Source organism: Salvelinus sp. IW2-2015, linkage group LG19, assembly GCF_002910315.2.
Source record: "Salvelinus sp. IW2-2015 linkage group LG19, ASM291031v2, whole genome shotgun sequence".
NCBI lineage: Eukaryota > Metazoa > Chordata > Actinopteri > Salmoniformes > Salmonidae > Salvelinus > Salvelinus sp. IW2-2015.
The window spans coordinates 12421940-12443329 of record NC_036859.1 but is presented as its reverse complement, the minus strand read 5'-3'; the positions used below and the strand labels follow the sequence as shown (position 1 = coordinate 12443329).

Genomic DNA, 21390 nt, shown 5'->3' with positions numbered 1-21390 from the left:
TGAAATGATGTGGGAAAACAATGATTGTTTGATGTTAAAATATTTGGGCTGATGTGATAAATAAGAAGCATTACTACCATATATGGGTACACTAATTTATAAGGGCAGGCTGAGCCGAGGACCTCATTTCAAGATGGCTGCTACCTACCTTCCGGGTTAACATTGTGAAGCATAAATTAAATAAACACGGAATTTTATTAGTCACATGTGCAGTGAAATGCTTCCTTATGAGCCCCTAACCAACAATGCAGTTTTAAAAAATACAGAGAAGAGAAAAGTAACAAGTAAGGAGCAGCAGTAAAATAACAATAGCGACTATATACAGGGGGGTACAAATAGAGTCAATGTGCGGGGACACCGGTTAGTTGAGGTAGGACATTATACTTTGTGCGTGACAAATAATTTTTCCAACAATTGTTTACAGACAGATTATTTCACTTATAATTCACTGTATTACAACTCCAATGGGTCACAAGATTACAAACTAAGTTGACTGTTTCTTTAAACAGCTTGTAAAATTCCAGAAAATGTCATGGCTTCTGATAGGTTAATTGACATTTGAGTCAATGGAGGTGTACCTGTGGATGTATTTCAAGGCCTACCTTCAAACGCAGTGTCTCTTTGCTTGACATCATGGGAAAATCTAAAGAAATCAGCCAAGACCTCAGGAAAAAAATTGTAGACCTCCACAAGTCTGGTTCACCCTTGAGCGCAATTTCTAAATGCCTGAAGGTACCAAGTTCATCTGTACAAACAATAGTACGCAAGTATAAACACCATGGGACCACGCAGCAGTCATACCGCTCAGGAAGGAGACGCATTCTGTCTCCTGGAGATGAATGTACTTTGGTGAGAAAAGTGCGTATCAATCCCAGAACAACAGCAAAGGATCTATATCCACAGTAAAATGAGACCTATATTGACATAACCTGAAAGGCCGCTCAGCAAGGAAGAAGCCACTGCTRCAAAACCYCWAAAAAAAGRCAGACTACGGTTTGCAATTGCACATGGGGACAAAGATCGTACTTTTTGGAGAAATGTCCTCTGGGCTGATGAAACAAAAATACAACTGTTTGGCCATAATGACCATCGTTAGGTTTGGAGGAAAAAGGGGGGGGCTTGCAAGCCGAAGACCACCATCCCAACCGTGAAGCACGAGGGTGGCAGAATCATGTTGTGGGGGTGCTTTGCTGCAGGAGTGCTGGTGCACTTCACAAAATAGATGGCATCACGAGGTAGGAAAATTATGTGAATATATTGAAGCAACATCTCATGACATCAGTCAGGAAGTTAAAGCTTGGTTGCAAATGGGTCTTCTAAATCGACAATGACCCCAAGCATACTTCCAAAGTTGTGGCAAAATGGCTTAAGGACAACAAAGTCAAGTTATTGGAGTGGCCATCACAAAGCGCTGACCTCAATCCTATAGAAAATTTGTGGGCAGAACTGAAAAAGTGTGTGCGAGCAAGGAGGCCTACAAACCTACTCAGTTACACCAGCTGTCAGGAGGAATGGGCCAAAATTCACCCAACTTATTGTGGGAAGCTTGTGGAAGGCTACCTGAAACGTTTGATCAAAGTTCATCAATTTAAAGGCAATGCTACCAAATACTAATTGAGTGTATGTAAACGTTTGAACAACTGGCTTGGGGGTAGAAGCTGTTTAGAAGCCTCTTGGACCTAGACTTGGCGCTCCAGTACCGCTTGCCGTGCAGTAGCAGAGAGGACAGTCTATGACTAGGGTGGCTGGAGTCTTAAACAATTTTTAGGGCATTCCTCTGACATAGAGGTCCTGGATGGCAAGAAGCTTGGCCCCAGTGATGTACTGGTTCGTTCGCACTACCCTCTAATGCCTTGCGGTCGGAGGCCGAGCAGTTGCCATACCAGCTAGTGATGCAACCAGTCAGGATGCTCTCGATGGTGCAGCTTTCAGTTAATACACACCGAAAGCTGGGACTTCACAGATCATGAGGATATCTTATTTGTCTGCCTGTGACCTACCGTTATTGATCACCAGCCCTGAGAATCAAAATATTCATATTACACAACGTTTTCACCAAACAGCAAACATCTTACAAGGTAAGCATCAATTTGGTCTGTGTTTGAGTTATAGCTACATGGGGAGTATCAAATTAATCCTTAGGTTGGTAGGAACAAATCTAGCCTATGTTATCTGATGACGTATGARTTAATGGCAACATCGAATATCCACCAAGTGACTATATCTTTGCGCATCAAAAATATGTTGCTTGCTTACGCATCCATATCCCCTGTATGTCCCGACACCGCCACAATGTTTGAGAGAGGTTGACGCTGTAGAACTTTAGTTTTTATAGTGAACAATAACTTTTAGGCACATTCCGTGTGCAAAAACAGTTCGATTACCACATTCGGACACTTTGGAGAGGTTGAAAGGACACTTGAATGTAGCTGGATACTCCATAACACCACCACAATGTTTGAGTGAGGTTGATGTGGTAGAAATTGTTTTTATACTGAACAAATTGCATTTAGGGATTTCAAATATATAATAGCACTGGAATTATCTAATTTACAGACATATGCCGCTTTGGAGAGGTGTAGGGACACTTGGAAACGTCCCGTGACCACACCTGACACCACTTACTAAAACATCTGCCCATTTCTAGTTAGGTCTATCAATCCCATTTTTTTCTGATATTGCTCACATGTTGTGGAAGCCATCTGATGTGTTTCCAGCTCTAGTCATCAATAATTCAACTAAAATAACAAAAGAACAGTGTGTGCTTTGTGTGTGCTTGATCTTGTGTATTCTGAACTATGTAACTCCAAACTATCTTCTGATCATTTCCTCATAATCTCCCAGATGTCTTCTTTCCAAATATACCATGTCAGAATCATGTAATTACACAGGAATAGCACTTACTTTTGGGTATGTCTATTTAGGTGGAAATCTACATTTTTCCACTACATTTAAMAGGTTATTAATTAGAACTGTTAAGACTCCATGGATTGAGGAGGAATTGAAAAACTTTATGGTTGAAAGAGATTGGGCAAAAGGAGTGTCTAAGTCTGGCTGGACATCTGACTGGCTGACGTACTGCAAATTAAGAAATTATGTAACTAAACTCAACAAAAAGAAGAAGAAACTATTATGAAGCCAAGATCAATGACACACTATACAGTATATACAAAAGTATGTGGACACCCCTTCAAATGAATGGATTCTGGTTATTTCAGCCACATCCGTATAAAATCAAGCACACAGCCATGCAATCTCCATAGACAACCATTGACAGAAGAATGGCCTTACTGAAGAGCTCAATGACTTATGAAGTGGCACCGTCATAGGATGCCACCTTTCCAACAAGTCAGTTCGTCAAATGTCTGCCCTGCTAGAGCTGCCCCGGTCAACTGTAAGTGATGTTATTGTGAAGTGAAAACATCTAAGAGCAARAACGGCTCAGCCTTAAAGTGGTATGCCACACAAGCTCACAGAACGGGTTCCAAACTGCCTCTGGAAGCAACGTCAGCATAAGAACTGTTCGTCGGTAGCTTCATGAAATGGGTTTCCATGGCCGAGCAACCGCACACAAGTCTAAGCTCACCATGCGCAATGCCAAACGRCGGCTGGAGTGGTGTAAAGCTCGCCGCCATTGGACTCTGGAGCAGTGGAAATGCGTTCTCTGGAGTGATAAATCATGCTTCACCATCTTGCAGTCTGACGGACGAATCTGGGTTTGGGATGCCAGGAGAACGGTACCTGCCCCAATGCATAGTACCAACTGTAAAGTTTTGTGAAGGAGGAATAATGGTCTGGGGCTGTTTTTCATGGTTCAGGCTAGGACCCTTAGTTCCAGTGAAGGGAAATCTTAATGCTACAGCATACAATGTCATTCTAGACGATTCTGTGCTTCCAACTTTGTGGCAACAGTTTGGGAAGGTCCTTTCCTTTTTCAGCATGACAATGCCCCCGTGCACAAAGCAAGGTCCATACAGAAATGGTTTGTCAAGATTGGTGTGGAYGAACTTGACTGGCCTGCCCAGAGCCTTAACCTCAACCCTATTGAACACCTTTGGAATGAATTGGAATGCCTACTACGAGCCAGGCCTGATCGCCATACATCKGAGCCTGACCTCACTAATGCTCTTGTGGCTGAATTGAASCAAGTCCCCGCAGAAATGTTTCAATATCTAGTGGAAAGCCTTCCCAGAAGAGTGGAGGCTGTTATAGCACCAAAGGGGGGAGCAACTCCATATTAATACCCATGATTTTGGACTGAGATGTTCGACGAGAAGGTGTCCACATATGTTTGGTCATGTAGTGTACAATGAATGATGTACTTTAAATGAAATTGTTGGCAGAAAGACATTCAACTCATCAAATCGTATGGCTTATTAATCACAAAACCATTTGATGTTGCCAATTATTGTAATGATTACTTCATTMGCAAAATGGGAAAACCTAGGCAGGAAATGCCAACAATGAGCCATCCTAATTCATGCATTAAAAAAACTAACAATTAAAAAATGCATTGTAAGTTAGTGTGGGAGAGGTGGGYAAATGATTGTTATCGATCAATAATGGCATTGACAACAGATGGATAGCTACTGAGGATGGTAGCTGACTTTATAGCCACTCCTATCTGTCATATATTTAGTCTGAGCCTAGAGGAATGTCTTTGTCCTCAGGCCTGGAGGGAAGCCAAAGTCATTCCACTGCCTAAGAGTGATAAAGCAACCTTTACTGGTTCTAACAGCAGACCTATCAGCTTGCTGCCAGCTCTTAGCAAACTATTGGAAACAATTGTGTTTGACCAAATACAATGCTATTTCACTGTAAACAAATTAACAATTTCAGCACGCTTATATAGAAGGGCACTCAACATGTACTGCACTGACACAAATGACTGATGATTGGTTAAAATACATTCATAATAAGAAMATTGTGGGAGCTGTACTGTTAGATTTCAGTGCAGCCTTTGATATTATTGACCATAACCTGTTGTTYAGAAAACTTATGTATTATGGCTTTTCAACCTCAGCTCAGACACATTATTCCATTTCTGTTTGTCACATGTCTGTGGAACTTGTTCATTTTKTYTTTCAGTTGTTGAATCTTGTTATGTTCATACAAATATTTACACATGTTAAGTTTACTGAAAATAAACACAGTTGACAGTGAGAGGACGTTTCTTTTTTTGCTGAGATTAGAAACAAGTTATATTTTAGCACCTGGCTACACAGACGCTCGTTGATGCGCACGAGCAATGTGGGTGCAATGATTGAATAACATGCATGTGTACATTTATTTTGCAACACGAGTGCTGTGGTCAGCATATCAGAAACAATGTGTTGGAAATTCCAAATTGTTTGCATAGTCACACACACAGCACTTACACACTTACCCCACCAGGCATGCCACCAGGGTTCTTTTCACAGTCCCCAGGTCCAGAACAGATTCAAGGAAACATACAGTACTATATAGAGCCATGAGTGCATGCAACTGCCTTCCATCTTATATAGCGCAAATGAACAGCAAACCTGCTTTCAAAAAACAAATAAAGAAAGACCCCACGGCACAACGCCTCTCCCCCATGTGACCTACTTGCTGTGTTCATGTATTAATAAATCCCCTACAGGATCGGTGGGTCCCCTGCGGGACGGTTGAGCTAACGTAGGCTAATGCGATTACCATGAGGTTGTAAGTAACAAGAACATTTCCCAGGACATAGACATATCTGATATTGGCAGAAAGCTTAAATTGTTGTTCATCTAACTGCACTGTCCAATTTACAGTAGCTATTACAGTGAAATAATACGATGCTATTGTTTGAGGAGAGTGCACAGTTATGAACTTGAAAAGTTATGAATAAACCAATTAGGCACATTTGGGCAGTCTTGATACAAATATTTTAATAGAAATGCAATGTTTCATTGGATCAGTCCAAAACTTTGCACATACACTGCTGCCATCTAGTGGCCAAAATCTAAATTGCACCTGGGCTGGAATAATACATTATGGCCTTTCTCTTGCATTCCAAAGATGATGGTACAAAAAAACATAGTTTTTTTCTTTCTATTATCTTTTACCAGATCTAATGTGTTATATTCTCCCACATTAATTTAACATTTCCACAAACTTCAATGTGTTTCCTTTCAAATGGTATCAAGAATGTGCATATCCTTACTTCAGGTCCTGAGCTACAGGCAGTTAGATTAGGGTATACCATTTCAGGCAAAAATGGGYAAAAAGGGTCCGATCCTTAAGAGGTTTTTAAAGACAATTATTTCAATTTGGGATTTGCATTTCTGTCCATTTCACAAATTGACACATTTAAAAAGAAACCGACCAAAACTGGAAGTAAGATGTGCATTCTCCATGGTAATAAAATATTAGGTCGACTTAACACATATTTCATTTCAAATGTCAAATACTCTCCCAAATGACGAAGAAGGAAGCTGTTGAAGGATGAAATCTACCCTGGAATTGTACCCCCAGCTACCTGGAAAAATAATAACGCCTCATACGACACTGACACGCAAGACATGTCAAGCTGCATTAGGGCTGATGGTGGTCAGAGGWGGTAAGGAGACTCATCTTAGACAGCTCTAATGTGGCTCTGCTTAGTGTTAGTGTTAGTGTCTGGGATCATTCTGATCAATACACTTTGAGGAACCACAGGCCTGCTTTACCCTTTCCCTTTTAAACACTGAAACCATCTTGTACCAACAAGTCTTTTGATGATTGATGATCTTAAAAAAGGTGTTCTTTTAAGTTCTATTTCAAGTTAAGCCTGAAAGCTGTGAACATTTGCAGAATCTGTGCACATTTGGGGAATATTGTGAGAGATAATATAACTACTGGGAATCCATCAATAATACCCTTTGTATTTCTTAGTTCTACAGTGCAATACAACTTTGTAATGGTGTGTTTCATTTACGGAGAAAGAATGCGTCTGTTTCCAACACAGAAAGAACACAAGACCACAATGAACCGGGGTTCAAGAGAAAATAATATGACTGTCTGGATATGGAATCCAAAACCTCTTTAGAATAATCAAACTGAAAAAAATATACTGACCACAGAGACGGGAAAATCTGTGGTCTGTCTGAAAGTGACGGTCATTCACACAACCACAAGTAAACAAATACGGACTGGATCAGCTTCTCTCAAAAATCCCCCCGACCACCCTAACCTCCTAACCATACAGGAAGAAATATAATAAACGTTCCACTCTTCATTTCAAACTATAGTCCAGCCATGGTACTATCCGTAATTGTCCTGAACGAATGCTCCATATTAGAGCTACAATCTGGGATTGGATCAATGCCATCAGCATTCACACTAATTTGACTAATATGATTCAAATAGTGACAAAGGAAACCATTTTCTCCACAAGATAATTCATTTTCCGGCGTTCTGTCAGAGTCAAATCATTATTCCTACAGAACGCCTGTGTGAGTTCTGACTCGCTCAATAATCTATACATCTCAGCCTCTTAATCGACTGTTACCTCTGCTCTGTGTGTTATTGTTCTGCTGAGACAACACACAGTAGTAGACAAAATAATGTTTATACTTATGATATGCCCTCAGGTGTCAATGTGACATAACTACATTCGTGCCTGGTTAACAGAGCAGGCAGTAAACCAACAGAGATTTAATTTAACTCTGCAGAAAGCCACATACTGTATGTCATTTATCCAATATCAACATGACAGGACCATTTTCATGTCAATAAAAAAAAAGGGTAGGCTGATACATCAGGTTTAAAGAACTTTTATCTGAGAAAAAGTACATTTAAAAATGCATTTAKAACTCACCACCAGGCTTGTGTTTGTTCCTGATGGCTACCTCACACTTGCGTTTGGCTTTGAACAACAGGCCGATCTGCTCCTCTTTGGTGAGCACATCATCTGCCTCTACCTGCATAAAAAAAGGACAATGACACTAAGTTAGTAGACTGAGGAGCAATCGTTCTTCAAAAAACACAATGGAAAAGTTTGTAACAAACATCAGATAGCAGAGCAGGGACGCGTTGTTGTGAAACCACATTTCATTTCCCATATCAATAAGCATTTTATGCTAGGTTGACAGCATTATTTTATGCGAGGTTGACCCAAACAGTTTGTAACAAACATCAGATAGCAGAGCAGGAGGTTGTACACACACACACACACACCCCACCCTCATGCTGTATACAAACAAGCCTAGCCAACAGCAGTAGGTGGTAGACTTGTAGCATGTGTAATGTGTACATAGATGCATTACAACCCGATTATCAAAACCCCATCCCTCTCATTGTCCTAGTCTAAGAGTTTCCTAAAACACAAAAAAGCATTTTCTTTCACAGTACAATTAAGATGAACCAAATAAGAGGCATTTGGCCAACTGTGAGTCACGGTGGTTTAGGTAAACGTAAAGTCGGTTACATATTTTTATTCCTGTCTTAACTGTCCATGAAGGCAAGGGGTTCTAAAAGACCTTGCGGATTCTGTTTCTTGTCTAAACAGCATCAGCTTCGCTCTTTGTTTATAGTCCCAGCTGGTACTCCTGTGATTTTAGTCACTCTGTGGCTGGTGTACCATTAAGCACTAATCAGATATGACCAAACCTTTTCCTCTTAGACCTCACAACATTTGCTCAACTTTCAAACAGTGCTGGAGACAGAGCCATAATATCCCAGGTGGGGTTTTCCATTCAATGAAATGTCTGCACTTTAGAGATTACTACACTGACTACCCATACATCCAACCCTTACACACAAACACACACACACTCAGAACTCATACACACTCAAAGGCTTTTCAATTATACTGTATACTATTTATTATACTGGTGACCAATTCACTACCCACTATATATTTGTAAAAAATATATATATACAGTCAAATTAGATAATTATTTTGTAAATGCTGTCCATTATTACATCATACTACCTCTTCTATTACTTATTTTTTACTTGATTCTTTTATTCTTATCAATAGCTAGGTTTCCATCCAATTTGCGACAGATTTTCATGCAAATACTCTAGAATCTGGATAAAGAAAATATGCACGTTTTCCCACCAGTGGTGTTTCCACCAAATTTGCTAATAAAAATCAGTGCGTGATGCAATGTAATTGAAAAATGTTATTTTTCGCTCAAGTTTTCATGTACCGAATAAAAATCAAGTTCAATATGTTTCCATCGCATTTTCAACTCCACGGATAGTTTCGTCACAAAAACGGTTGTGTTAAATAGTGAATGTGCCTACTCTGGTCTTGGCACGTGTACTCTAGCTAACAGCTAACAGCTCGCAGATACAGTGCTGGTAGACTGTGCGGGTATAGTCTACATGGTGAGATTATTATGGATTATAGCGAGAACATTTTGTATTTGTCAAATGGCTGTCAAGCATCGGCCATCATGTCGATATCTTTTAGAAAGGGGCATCAAGATCACAGTGCACTTTCACCACCCTGTGAAGTTCATCATAACTTATTTCATCTGTAGCCTAATAAACTGCATATTTTCCAGAGTCGTACTGGGAGGACCACACACCATATCGTGTTACTCCAAGTTTACTTTGATATGATGGTGACTATATCAATATTTGCGCATAAATGCGTTTCCGCCGCCATTTCTCACATAATTAATTTTAGACACAAAAAGATCAGATCGGCAATTATAAAATTGTACCGAAACTTCCTGTTTCCATCACAGCTGTCTGTTGTCACAGCTGTCATACCGTATGTTTTATACGGTATGACTTCACTCGCAGAAAAACTGTGCATGGAAATGTGGCTATTGATCAATGTACTGCATTGTTGAGGGAGCTAGCACATAAGCATTTCACTGCACCTTTTACACCTGCTGTAAAATGTGGCTATTGATATTGCTCAATGTACTGCATTGTTGAGGGAGCTAGCACATAAGCATTTCACTGCACCTTTTACACCTGCTGTAAAATGTGTATGTGACGAATAATTAGATTTAATAGGTGCCTTTGGCTGGACGCTGAGTGCTGGGATCAGTAAGCATCGGTAACAAATATTGTTCTATTGACTTTGACAAGTGTCCTCTTTGGCATTCGTGACAATACATTTCATATGCTTGCTTCCCAGCAGGCATCTTTCCAACTGTTTGAAAACTTATGGTACACTTAAACGAGTGGCACATAACGCACACAACTARATTTCTTATCACTGTATATATTTTTACCCTAAGGGCAGGAAGAACAGTRTAACTGAGCTAAAGTGTTGTGATAATGTCAAAAGGTTTTAAAAAGGTTGACTTTAGAATCTAGACCAAAATGTCTCTAACCACATTTCCATCCACATTCTTTATGCTAGTCATACGAGTCATACAATTGTATGCAAGTTTTTTTTTTTATTATGCGAGTCATACAATTTTATAAATGCCGACAAATAATGTGTTCGTTCGACATGGTGGGATCTTTTTGTGTAAGTGAAATTAATTATGCTAGAAATAGCGGTGGAAATGATTTCATGCGCAAATATTTAAATAATAAATCAAATCAAATTTGATTGGTCACATACACATGTTTAGCGGATGTTATTGCGGGTGTAGAAAAATGCTTGTGTTTCGAGCTCCAACAGTGCAGTAATATCTAACAATTCACAACAATACACAACAATACACACAATACACACAAACCTAAAAGTAAAAGAACGGAATTAAGGAATGTATAAATACTAGGATGCGCAATGTCAGAGTGGCATAGCCTAAAATACAGTAGAATACAGTATATACATATGAGATGCGTAAAGCAAAAATATGCTAACATTATTAAAGTGACTAGTGTTCCATTATGAAAGATTARATCAAAGTAAACTTGGAGTCCACTACGACTCAGGAAACCATGCAGTTTATTAAACTACAGATTAAATAAATTATGATGAGCTTCACAGGGTGGTGAAAATGCACGGTGATCTTGATGCTAAATCTCGATGGTCTTATTCTGGTGACATGATGATCAATGCTTGACTGCCATTTAACAAACAAAAGTATTCTCGCTGTTAGCCATACAAATCTCATCCTTTAGACTGGCCTACCCGCACAACTTACCTTTATTGTAGCTGCGTGTTAATGGCTAGAGTACACGTGCCAAGACCAGAGTAGGCCCATTTGCTATTTAGCGCAACAGTTTTTGTGGCAAAATTATCGGTGGAGTTGAAAATGCGATGGGAACACATTGAACTTTAGATATGTATTCGGTACATGAAAACTTACCCGGAACCCAAACCTGCTGCGCGCGTGCGCTATCTTGCATAAATGTATTTTGTCCCCCTACACCAAACGTGATCACGACACGCAGGTTAAAATAGCAAAACAAACTCTGAACCAATGACATTKATTTGGGGACAGGTCGAGAAGAATTAAACATGTATGGCAATTTAGCTAGTTAGCTTGCACTTGCTAGCTAATTTGTCCTATTTAGCTAGCTTGCTGTTGCTAGCTAATTTGTCCTGGGATATAAACATTGAGTTGTTATTTTACCTGAAATGCACAAGCTCCTCTACTTCGCCAATTAATCCACACATAAAATGGGCAACCGAATCGTTTCTAGTAATCTCTCCTCCTTCCAGGCTTTTTCATCTTTTAACTTATATGGTGATTGTCTTCTAAACTTTCATAGTATTACCACGACTACCGGCAAAACAGTTCGTCTTTCAGTCACCCACGTGGGTATAACCAATGAGATGGCACSTGGGTACCTGGTTCTATAAACTAATGAGGAGATGGGAGAGGCAGGACTTTCAGCGCGATCTGCGTCAGAAATAGAAATTACTTCTATTTTAGCCCTTGGCAACGCAGACGCTCATTGACTCGCGCGAGCAGTGTGGGTGCAATAATTGAATAACATGGATTTCTAAATGTATTTTGCGTCGCTCGCGTACGRGACGTGTCRGGTCAGTATGCAAAAAATGCACATTTTGTGTCCACTACATCACCACGTACTGATATTTATCAGCATCAAGTTCGTTTGGAAATTTGCATATTTACACCAAAATATGTTGCCAATTGGATGGAAACCTAGCTGCTGTGACTAAAGAAGTGATAAAACGTTCATCCCTCAGCCAGTGTCAGACTCTCAGCATGTGGTACTGTATGTCAGCGTAGGTCGTACACAGATATCGATATAAACCCCATAAAAGCTGGCATGCTCCAATGTGCCACCAAGTTGACCCAAAGGAGACATTTGACTTAATGTAGYCCTACTCCCAGGAGAAAGTGAACTTGAGTCTTAGTTTTTTAAATGAATAATAGGTATCAGAGTGCAGTCTATAATGCCTACTCCGGTTGTCTGTATATCTAAACAACATATTGTGACTTCAATCTACCTTATATCATTAGGGAAATAAGATATGGGAGTTTTGTCTCTGAAGCCATGTGATTTAGGGGATATAATATTACATGACAAATACCAGGCCCTCTGCACTGCAGCACTTGAAACCCTAATGCTTGATCCATCAATATTTTCACTAGTTTAAGGCTTGAAATAAGGATGTCCATTTTGAGAGCTGAATGGGGTTATAGAGTAAAGAAGACATTTATGGCCTAAGACGGTAAACAACCACAGATGGAACAACATTTCACCACACAGCGACAAGGATAGATACAACCTGTTTACTGTACTGGCTATGCCAATATAGAATATTCCACAGGTCTATTCCAAAGAAGCGAAGATCATTTTCACATCTAAATCACTGCTGACTTATGTTACTTTATGCAGGGGTAATGCCAGTGACAGGCCAGAAAAACAACAAAACTGAGCTTGCTGACGTCAGCCCTTGAAAAGACTGGTGTCTTCATCATCTTCGTTCCGAATCTAAAGATGGCATATTCAGAAAATAATTAAGTTTGACATTAAGTAGCCATCTGAGGTCTTTAAAGAAACTATGCACAAGGAAGTTGAAGAACAAAGATCTTAAACATAACTGTATAGACCATTTTTACTTTGCAATTTGATTCTGCAGGTAAGAGAGAGGGCAGTGTTTTACCTTAGTTTCATGCAATGTGTTTTTAAGGCTTCCTGCAAGAAAACAGTTTTTTTAATCTAAATATATATATATATTTTTTTATCTAAGTCTGCCCCTGAACTACAAATGACAGTTTGATAAATACCTTCAAGCCAGGAATTGATGGGGATTTGTCACCTTTAAAATGTTGTCTCTATATAATGGATAAATAAAGCTATATTCTACTGTAAACCTTGACCTTTCTGGTATGGCTTAGTTTTGTGACCCTGTTGCATGGAAGAGTAATTGGGGTTACATTTGAGGCTMTGGTTTAAGACAGAAAGAGAATGAGAGGCCCCCAGGTATAATGGAATTGCCCGCAGACTACAGACAATATTTTACAAGACAGTGCAGCTGATTTGGTAAAGAAGAAATAATCCCTCTTTATAATGTCAAGATATCATGACATATCAATTCAGATTAGAGCCATCCTTTAGAGGAGTATCTTGGGTAATAAGCCTGTGCCTTACGATAGTTTTCAAAAACTGTTCCTTCTCCACTGGCCAGGCTCCAAACCAACAAAACAAACATAACTCTAACAGGGAGAAYSWWMSRWRYKWCWTWRTTATRTYWKTMWKWTWRATWTRTTTTTTAAATACAGTGTTCTTTTTGTTAAATATTTTTGACAGCGTGCCAAAAAGAAAATTAGGAAAGTACACACCATATAAATATGAGTTTTCATCATTGGTCCTCTAAATACAAACACTACTTGAATGAACAGACTCAAGAAAATTAATTAAATAAAATCTATTTTCAAGGAACTGTGCAGACCAATATTGAGTTTGCTGCATATAGACTGAAGGGACAAGCCCATTGAAACAGTCAGTGTCGTACCACTATGGCTATTGCCTGTTGATGAATATASAGTACAATTGGATCCACTCTTGCTTTATTAAGTTTATAAACTAAATAAAACTGCACCCATTTACCGCTCACTCAAAGTTGTCATCAATGCTGTTTGAGTAACATGAGAGAATAGATTTGGTTTCTGTTGAAATATTGCGTAAAGTAAAGATTGATTATTTTTGTTTTGTTGCAAATGCACATATACAGTGCATTCGGAAAGTATTCAGACCCCTTTACTTTTTCCACATTTTGTTACGCTACAGCCTTATTCTAAAATGTATTAAATTGTTTTTCCCCCTCATCAATCTACACACAATACCCAATAATGACAAAGCAAAAACAGTTTAGAATTTTTTGCAAATGTATTAAAAATAAAAAACGGAAATATCAAATTTACATACAAGTATTCAGACCCTTTGCTATGAGACTCAAAATTGAGCTCAGGTGCATCCTGTTTCCATTGATCATCCTTGAGACGTTTATATAACTTGATTAGAGTCCACCTGTGGTAAATTCAATTGAATGGACACGATTTGGAAACGSACACACCTGTCTATATAAGGTCCCACAGTTGACAGTGCATGTCAGAGCAAAAACCAAGCCATGAGGTCGAAGTAATTGTCTGTAGAGATCCGAGACAGGATTGTGCCTAGTTTCAGATCTGGGGAAGGGTACCAAATAAATTCTGCAGCATTGAAGGTCCCCAAGAACAAAGTGGCCTCCATCATTCTTAAATGGAAGAAGTTTGGAACCACCAAGTCTCTTTCTAGAGCTGGACGCCCGGCCAAATTGAGCAATCAGGGGAGAAGGGCCTTGGTCAGGGAGYTGACCAAAAACCCGATGGTTACTCTGACAGAGCTCCATAGTTCCTCTGTGGAGATGAGAGAACCTTCCAGAAGGACAACCATCTCTGCAGCACTCCACCAATCAGGCRTTTATGGTAGAGTGGACAGACGGAAGCCACTCCTCAGTAAAATGCAGATSACAGCCCACTTGGAGTTTGCCAAAAGGCACCTAAAGGACTCTCAGACCATGAGAAATGAGATTCTCTGGTCTGATGAAACCAAAATGGAACTCTTTGGCCTGAATGCCAAGCATCACGTCTGAAGGAAACCTGGCACCATCCCTAAGGGGAAACATGGTGGTGGCAGCATCATGCTGCAGGGATGTTTTTCAGCTGCAGGGACTGGGAGACTAGTCAGGTTTGGGAGAAAGATTAACTGAGCAAGGTACAGAGAGATCCTTGATGAAAACTGACTCCAGAGCGCTTAGGAATTCAGACTGGGGTTAAGGTTCACCTTCCAACATGACAACGACCCTAAGCACACAGCCAAGACAACTCAGGAGTGGCGTCGGTACAYGTCCCTGAATTTCCTTGAGTGGCCCAGCCAGAGCCCGGACTTGAACCGGATAAACATCTCTGGAGAGACCTAAAAATAACTGTGCAGTGACGCTCCCCATGCAACCTGACAGAGCTTAAGAGAATCTGCAGGGAAGAATACAGGTGTGCCAAGCATGMAGCATCATACCCAAGAAGACTCAAGGCTGAAATGTCTGCCAAAGGTGATTCAAGTACTGAGTAAAGGGTCTGAATACTTATGTAAATGTCATATTTCCTGTTTTTGCTTTGGTCATACATTTAATCCATTTCAGAATAAGTCTAACATKACAAAAMGTGGAAAAAGTCAAGGGGTCTGAGTGATGACAAGAGTGCAAAAAGAATGAGTTGAGCTTAGAGTGGAGACAGTGGGTTCCACTACATTACCCATAGTCTTGATTATAGACATATAGTCTTCTACAATGGCATTAAGCATTTTCTCAAATTGTTCCCTCTGTATATTTGTGACTAAAATGCTGAAAGTGGAAGTTTTCCCATCCAAAAACTGAACAACAATGCCTGTATGTGTTCCAAGATTWTTAAATGAACATGTATAAATTATATAAATAAAAACAACAGACAAGTAAGTCGTTACTGAAATCATGTTTTCCACAAATAAAAAAAATCAGCAAATTCTGAACACTTACAGTTGAAGTCTGAAGTTTACATACACCTTAGCCAAATGGATTTAAACTCAGTTTTTCACAATTCCTGACATTTAATCCTAGTAAAAAATCCCTGTCTTAAGTCAGTTAGGATCACCACTTTATTTAAGAATGTGAAATGTCAGAATAATAGTAGAGAGAATGATTTATTTCAGCTTWAATTTTTTTCATCACATTTCCAGTGGGTCAAAAGTTTACATACACTCAATTAGTATTTGGTAGCATTTCCTTTAAATTGTTTAACTTGGGTCAAACGTTTCAGGTAGCCTTCCACAAGCTTCCCACAATAAGTTGGCGGGATTTTGGCCCATTCCTCCTGACAGAGCTGGTGTAACTGAGTCAGGTTTGTAGGCCTCTTTGCTKGCACACACTTTTTCAGTTCTGCCCACACATTTTCTATGGGATTGAGGTCAGGGCTTTGTGATGGCCACTCCAATATCTTGACTTTGTTGTCCTTAAGCAATTTTGCCACAACTTTGGAAGTATGCTTGGGGTCATTGTCCATTTGGAAGACCCATTTGCGACCAAGCTTTAACCTCCTGACTGATGTCTTGAGATGTTGCTTCAATATATCCACATAATTTTCCTTCCTCATGACGCCATCTATTTTGTTTAGTTCACCAGTCCCTCCTGCAGCAAAGCACACCCACAACATGATGCTGCTACCCCTGTGCTTCACGGTTGGGATGAGGTTCTTTGGCTTGCAAGCCTCCCCCCTTTCACTCCAAACATAACAATGGTCATTCTCTAGGAGATAGAACAAGTCTCCTTCCTGAGCGGTATGGCGGCTGCGCGGTCGCATGGTGTTTATACTTGCGTACTATTGTCTGTACAGATGAACGTGGTACCTTCAGGTGTTTGGAAATTGCTCCCAAGGATGAACCAGACTTGTGGAGGTCTACAATTTCTTTTGATTTTCCCATGATGTCAAGCAAAGAGGCACTGAGTTTGAAGGTAGGCCTTGAAATACATCCACAGGTACACCTCCAATTAACTCAAATTATGTCAGTTAGCCTATCAGAATCTTCTAAAGCCATGACATCATTTTCTGGAATTTTCTAAGCTGTTTAAAGGCACAATCAACTTAGTGTATGTAAACTTCTGACCCACTGGAATTGTGATACAGTGAATTATAAGTGAAATAATCTGTCTGTAAACAATTGTTGGAAAAATTACTTGTGTCATGCATAAAGTAGACATCCCAACCGACTTGCCAAAACTATAGTTTGTTAACAAGAAATTTGTGGACTGGTTGAAAAATMAGTTTTAATGACTCCAACTTAAGTGTATGTAAACTTCCYACTTCAACWGTATGTGGATGGACATGCATTTAATACATTAACCTTAACSWGGGATGGTTAWGATTTAGAAAGTTGAAASTGAGAGATACAATAGCCTACTGCAGACAAATATGCCACAAGCTGTGTGTCAAATGTTCATGATGTGTATTTTGGGCCATTTGTGGGGTTGGGGTGTTCAAATGTGAAGACAGTGTTAAATGCATGTATTGCTTGTAAGAATAATGCTCGTTTTCTTGTGAKAGAAAATCTGCTCCCCTAAACCTTAAATTGTTAAGAATAAAGGTTAATAGCGGCTTCCTCATTCTGAAGATTTCGAGTATCCATTGTGCTTTCTGCTCAGCTATAGGTGTGAATAACCGACATCCCAACATACACAAGGGAACGTTTTTATATCTCACTGTTGCTTTTCATTTCATGGCAAATTACACTTGATGGATTTTCAAAAACGTAGGTCATTTAGGGATAAGTCCAGCCACCAAACCATTAAATCATTTTTAATGCTGGGGGAGAAAAAGGCAAACACTGTATATTATTGACACAAAAGTCCTATGTCCACTTTCAGACGTCCAACTCCAGTTTCTGTGATTTGCCTGTCAACACCAAACTCCTGATCAGTAGGCGTTTTGATTGAAAACGTGCTTCAGATCAATTTCCTGAATGTTTAAGTAGTCTAGTAATAATCCTCCTTCTGTTGGTTAGTAAATAACTGAGGATGGGATTCTTGGTTTAACGTAAAGTGAGACTTTCCGCTCCAGATCACACTTCGTCACATAGATGATAAATAATATACAGATAATATTTACCCTGTTGCACCCGTAAAGCGCCTGAATTATGGGAATACAGGTATATGTTTGTTTTTTGTACTTGTTTTGGTCATTTGCCCTTCTTTACACCAGAGGCTAACATTTCCTTCCTTGTTGTTGGCTTATTTTCAAACTGCGATCCCAAGGGCTTTTTTGACTTTCCCTCCACACTTAAAAAAAAAAAAAAAAAGAGGGATCTTGTAAATTATAGCTCCGCTGAATCTTGTTTTTAATGGCCTGTCCACTATCTGGGAAAAAAACATGAATATGTTACTTTTGACATATTGCACCGCATGAATGTTTCAGCGTACGCGAGTTCCTGGATATTATAAACTCTATGAGTCAGTGCCACTCCTCTTCAACTGTGCAATTTGCATTTGATGATAAAAACCACAGACCACAAAACTGGTTGTCCTTTGGAAATGCTCTGCAAACCACATTCTGACTTAAAGCAGCATTCAGCTCCTAATTATACCCTGGCCTGGCCAGATATGCCTGAAGAACAGCACTTTTGTCCCTGATGGAAACATTGTGTGTGCTGCAGCAGAGCCTTACATATCATGGGACCATGGGACCAGAAGAGGTCTGTCTATGTGTGTTGTTGTCTCTAATTYGAAATTGAGCACTTATTTAATTTTTTTAAAGTTATATAAGTCCTTTGCCTTTAATACAGAGTGTGCATGAGTTCTCTGTCTCGCTGTCACTAAAGCAATACCAGCCAGGATGACAGCATTTTAATTTTCATCAAAAGCTTAAAAACTACTAATGGTTATATAACACTTAAAGACACCAGACATTTCATAATATCCTAATGGACATTTCAGATATGACTAACATGGGGAGGGATGGATGGAGGGTGGAGGTGGCCAGCATGACAATAGGTTATATTTACATGCATCTAGGGAATGCAGTATATGCAAAGTATGTTGTTAAGGGAAGTGGTTCTTTTGACATACACATGCCAGATTATCTAGATTATGGATTAAATATGTAATTTTTTTTTTAAATTCTCCTAAGAGGTTTCTATTTTGAGATACTGCAACAGAACCTGTTCGTTTTACTCTTGATACTGCGACACTTTAATCAAATCAAATCTTATTGGTCACATGCACGTGTTTAGCAGATGTTATTGCGGGTGTAGCGAAATGCTTGTGTTTTTAGCTCCAACAGTACAGAAATATTTAACAAGTAATATCTAACAATTTCACAACAATACACACAAATCTAAGTAGAGGAATGGAATTAAGAATATATAAATATTTGGATGAGCAATGTCAGAGCGGCATAGACTAAGATACAGTAGAAGAGAATAACATATATATTTTCAGATCATACATCTGAGTGTAACATCTGATATAAATTAGACACAGTAACCTGTCAACTCATAAGGCAACCTTCAAATTACATTGTTCATACAGGTTAGTGTGTTATCTATTCCATGCAAATATTCATTATTTAAAAATCATGAACACTGTGTGAAAGATACATTTAAAAAATAAAGAAAACGCTAGACTCCYTTACTATGCAATTAAGCAAATGTAATGTTGATTCTGAAATAAGTATAGTGTTAATACATAAGTATAAGAGCAACTTAGTGGAAAGTTTTACAGATGTATATGATGTACATTGTAGAGCCTACTGTATCGTTCACCGTTGTATCATTTCTAGTGTTGGGGTAACGCGTTACAAAAGTAACGCATTATGTAATCAGATCACTTTTATGAGTAGTTGAGTAAAGTAATGTGTGACTTTTTCAAATTGGGTAATATTATTAGTTACTTTCTCAAACAACGTGTGCGTTACTTTCAGAATCGTATCACTACCGGGCGCGTGTTTCCATGATCCGATCTCGACTTGCTTCCTCATTTAGTTTTTGAGCGAGCGGAAGAAGGCTCTTTGGGGAAATGTCATGATACTGTAGCTGCAGTCCATAGAAACATATAGAGGGCGCACTTCTAATCTTTGCCATTGATCGCTTCTCTGACAGCAAAGCCCATAGAGAGAATTTCCCGTCTAGTGGTATGTACAGTATATACATCTTAATGGGTCCGTGTATTTGCGGTCTATAACCAGAGCTAACGGTTTGAGAGAAGACTGAATGAAAAGATAGGACATCTGTACAGATGTTTAGCTTACAGTATACACTGAGTGTACAAAATATAAAGAACACCTGCTCTTTCCATGAGACTGACCAAGTGAAAGCTATGATCCCTTATTGATGTCACTTGTAAAGAAAATAGTCGATATCCGCGATATCCGCGCCCCYCGGGAATCTAATCCCAAAGAAAGCAGTCAATTTKAGCTAGAGATATCAGTTTTATGGCATTGGATGCATCTCAATCCACCACATCAGCCGATGTCGCACTTCCGCATCTGCAGTGAAAGGTGACAGGTCTGTTTGTCAGACCATGAGACAGCCTGAATATCGGTCTTCTCACATAATCGTCTGTAGCGTCTGAATAGTTTTAAAAACAAACTATAATGCACACAGGCACACAGGCACAAAGGCCTCACAAGACACGTCCKAWGGTACCAGTTGAAAAAAATGTATGGAAGTGTGTATGGAGACCATTTACTGACAAAAATAAAAGGGTTAAACACATGTAAAAAATCTTTCTTATATCTCTCATATATAGAACAGACACTTCAGAACAAACTTCCTTTTTCATTTTTTGGGGACTATCTGTTGTTCCATGTAGTGAATCTATTATTCAATGCGTTTGTAACGGCTAATAGCAGTAAGGCCCKKKAAAWYWWTTCYTCAATAAAAACATTTTTAGATWTACACTACATCGCAAAAAATATGTGGACACCTGCTCGTCAAACAACTCATTCCAAAATCATGGGCATTAATATGGAGTTGGTCCTCCCTTTGCTGCTATAACAGCCTCCACTCTTCTGGGAAGGCTTTCKACTAYATGTTGGAACATTSCTGRGGYGARTTGCTTCCATTCAGCCACAAGAGCATTAGAGGTCAGTCACTGATATTGGYCGATRAGGCCTGCCTCGCAGTCAGCGTTACAATTCATCACAAAGGTATRCGATGGGGTTGAGGTCTCTGTGTAGGCCAGTCAAGTTCTTCCACACRGATCTCAACAAACCATTTCTGTATGGACCTCGCTTTGTGCACGGGGGCATTGTCATGCTGAAGCAGGAAAAAGCSTTCCCCAAACTGTTGCCACAAAGTTGGAACACAGAATRGTCTAGAATGTCATTGCATGCTGTAGCGTTAAGATTTCCCTTCACTGGAACTAAGGGGRCTAGTCTGAACCATGAAAAACAGCRCCAGACCATTATTCCTCCTCCAAACRTTACAGTTGGCACTATAGATTTGGGCAGGTAGTGTTCTCCTGGCATCCGCCAAATCCAGATTCGTCCGTCGGACTGCCAG

The 21390-nt window shown here is 39.5% G+C and overlaps 1 protein-coding gene across 1 annotated transcript in view; it reads right to left on the bottom strand.

Moving 5' to 3' along the window:
• pth1r (parathyroid hormone 1 receptor) overlaps window positions 1–21390 on the bottom strand; it is a 99925-nt gene that overhangs the window by 42240 nt on the left and 36295 nt on the right. The window contains exon 2 of the mRNA XM_024009265.2: window positions 7805–7907. Within this exon, the coding sequence (XP_023865033.1) occupies window positions 7805–7907 (103 nt within the window). The remainder of the gene's footprint in view (window positions 1–7804; window positions 7908–21390) is intronic.